This window comes from Mizuhopecten yessoensis, unplaced genomic scaffold (assembly GCF_002113885.1).
Source record: "Mizuhopecten yessoensis strain PY_sf001 unplaced genomic scaffold, ASM211388v2 scaffold5519, whole genome shotgun sequence".
Lineage (NCBI taxonomy): Eukaryota > Metazoa > Mollusca > Bivalvia > Pectinida > Pectinidae > Mizuhopecten > Mizuhopecten yessoensis.
The window spans coordinates 328840-331942 of NW_018406089.1; the positions used below are offsets into that span (position 1 = coordinate 328840).

The 3103-nt window shown below is 37.6% G+C and overlaps 1 protein-coding gene across 1 annotated transcript in view; it reads left to right on the forward strand.

Moving 5' to 3' along the window:
* Window positions 1–553: 553 nt before the first annotated feature.
* Window positions 554–3103, forward strand: part of LOC110450799 (cytochrome P450 3A24-like) — a 28958-nt gene continuing 26408 nt past the window's right edge. The window contains exons 1-2 of the mRNA XM_021498509.1: window positions 554–641; window positions 1428–1548. Coding sequence (XP_021354184.1) covers window positions 1466–1548 — 83 coding nt within the window. The 5' untranslated portion in view covers window positions 554–641; window positions 1428–1465. The remainder of the gene's footprint in view (window positions 642–1427; window positions 1549–3103) is intronic.

Genomic DNA, 3103 nt, shown 5'->3' on the forward strand with positions numbered 1-3103 from the left:
CCATGCAGGACCATAGTCCTGACAAGTCAATTAAGGATAAATCATGCAGGACCAGAGTCCTGACGAGTCAATTCATGATAAATCATGCAGGGCCAGAGTCCTGACAAGTCAATTCATGATAAATCATGCAGGACCAGAGTTCTGACAAGTCAATTCGTGATAAATCATGCAAGACCAGAGTCCTGACGGGTTAATTCATGATAAATCATGCAGGACCAGAGTCCTGACAAGTCAATTCATGATAAATCATGCAAGACCAGAGTCCTGACAAGTCAATTCATGATAAATCATGCAGGACAAGAGTCCTGGCGAGACAATTCAGGATAAATCATGCAGGACAAGAGTCCTGGCGAGACAATTCAGGATAAATCATGCAGGACAAGAGTCCTGACGAGACAATTCAGGATAAATCATGCAGGACGAGAGTCCTAACAACCTGACAAGTAATATAAAGAACACACACATGCACTATTATATTTATGTCCTGGAAAGTCAAGATAAATTTACATTTTGCTCTGTTTATACTCTGTCGATCCGCAGTCCGTGTTATAGATGTGATTAAAAACAGGAAGTGGTCGTTCTGCAATTATTCAGACAACGCTGGAATCTGCTGTTTTCTCGTTTTTCGGGTGCCATATACGGTAAGGTATTATATAAACCAGGATTGATGACATTCCAGGAAAAAACTTTCAACATAATCTGGACTCTAGCATCTTCATAAATGTACCTTGAGCCCAGATGAAGGCGTAACTTATAAATAGCATTCACATTTTAAATCAAACAACACCGCCAGACTTACACAAGTCCGGTATTTATACAGGTATTAGTTGATGTAATGTGTGTAATGTTTATTGTTATTTTAAATACCAAATCAGTCTGACCACTATTCGTATAAATGTTGAAATCTTGTGCCAGTATCAGACAAAAGTTCAATATTGTAAAGTAGGCATCGCGACTTGACAGTTACAAGGTGACATATCGAATGTCGGTCAATGTTATCCAAGGAGATAACTTTTTGAATTTTCTTCCCTGATCAGACGTGCAAAGTTGAAATGTTACCTGCCCGACCCGACCAAGTATTTTGTGTCCACTACCGACTTAAGTTAATTAAAAAGAAGACAATATGAAATAACAATATGAAAAGACAAATTCACACATATTCCACAGTCCTATCTGCTTTAGACGTAGTTTTTAAAACAAATATTGACTATACATAGACCTTTGGAACTGACGCATAGCAAAGCCTCGACTTTGAAACGCAGCACGATTACCTAATCTATGTATATAGTGATAAACAAGACAAGCAGGAAAACAAATACTGGTTTTATACATATCTACCTACCTGTAAATGACGAGTCAGGAGTCAGTAAAAAGGAGATTAACCTGTAGTTGTTTTAACTGACTCTGGCTTTTCTGTAATTTTACAGCCTTGAGTGTTAAGATACAAACTACCAAGTGGGGTACAATGGAGGTACTGGGATTGGTGGACATTCCGACCTGGCTCCAATGGATTCTGGTATTGGTCGGATTAGTGTCTGCCTATGTCATGTATGTATAGAATTTAAAATGTATGTTTTTTTCTCTCTCGGCTTATGCATGAAGTCGTGAGCATCGAAATTACACTATTCTATTAATATTTAACTTAATAAGAATAATGATAATATGTGTAGCGTCGTTGTAAACCTACAGTGACAGTTATAAATATGGTAGGTAAAAAAGGCATACCAATCGCCATTTTACATTAGGTAAAAAGATTGTTTTTGCCATATGCATATATATGATGGATATTTAAGGTGGTGTGTACATGATGTCTGCGCAACAGGGCCTAACATGCAGATGTAAAAAAGGTGCTCTGTATATCCTTCTTGAATTGAGTCAGATTTGCTGACTTCCTGGGAGTAGATGATAAGTCATTACACAATGTGGCCGAAACTCTACCAAAGCACCGGTTTCCTAAGGTCACAGTTTCAGATATTATAGGGACACAACGAGGGGATTCTGTCTCCGACCGCGGTGATCGTGACGGCTGTACAGGCAACCAGTGCAATGGATATAGTACAGGTGTGATGTGCTCCTTTTCCGAGTACCAGTAACCAGACCTGCTGAAGTAATCTGGACCGTCTGAAGACGACTAGTTAGTTCGCCAGATGTATCACAAAGCAGGGATTTGACCATAGTCCAAATGAGTTCTGAACGCATGCATTTGCAGTTATGAACTGTCTGAAACAGCCGATGTTACTGATCTAGAAGTAACAGATTTGGCAATAACGTTCACTTGTTTCTCTATGTTCAGTGAACTATCACATCAGCCCATTCTCTCACAGAATGGACAATTTTAGTCTTTCTCCATTACATAACATTGCCATATAAACTATAGATAGAATATGCAGCAGATGACCGGTACAGCCGGGGTGTCAGACACCTCAGGTATCCAGTTCTTCTCGCTACAGACATAGCTTATTTGCGTGGTGTCTCATTTTTGTTAACACAACAAAATATTCGTTGCCAGCAGGCAGCAGCTTTCTTTGATTTATTCAGTGAATTTTTTTTTTTCACATCTAAGGGTACCATATTGCAAGAGTCATTTTTACTGTGTTCTTGATCTGTAATAGACTTAAGTGATGATATGGCTTCACGTTTTAGTGTCATTTCTTGGTGGACTTCTTACTACATGAGCTCGTGGAAACGTTTAATATTTTTGTAAGCAAAAATGTCTTCTAAGGAGAGAAGAAGAAAAAACGATTTCACTCACTGGTCATCTAACTTCTATTTAATACAAAACAGGCATTCTTTCTGAAGTAATAGCATCTTCTAAATAAGATTTTCAAAATCAGAATTAGGGAGTCATTTGTACTCAGTACATAAAGCCGTAAGTAGTATATACGTTTCCGCTTCAGGTCAACCATGACAATGAGAATAATATATAAACTAAAGGTATTTTGTTTTGGTTTCCTTTATATCATAACCAGAGACCTTCTCTGTATTAACGTAATATGTTAGGTATCAGTACATTTTACTCATAGTTCCAGTAGTATTAGTAATCATTATCATATACATATATAGATAAAATATATTGCCGTGTGAATGATGTAATTGATATACA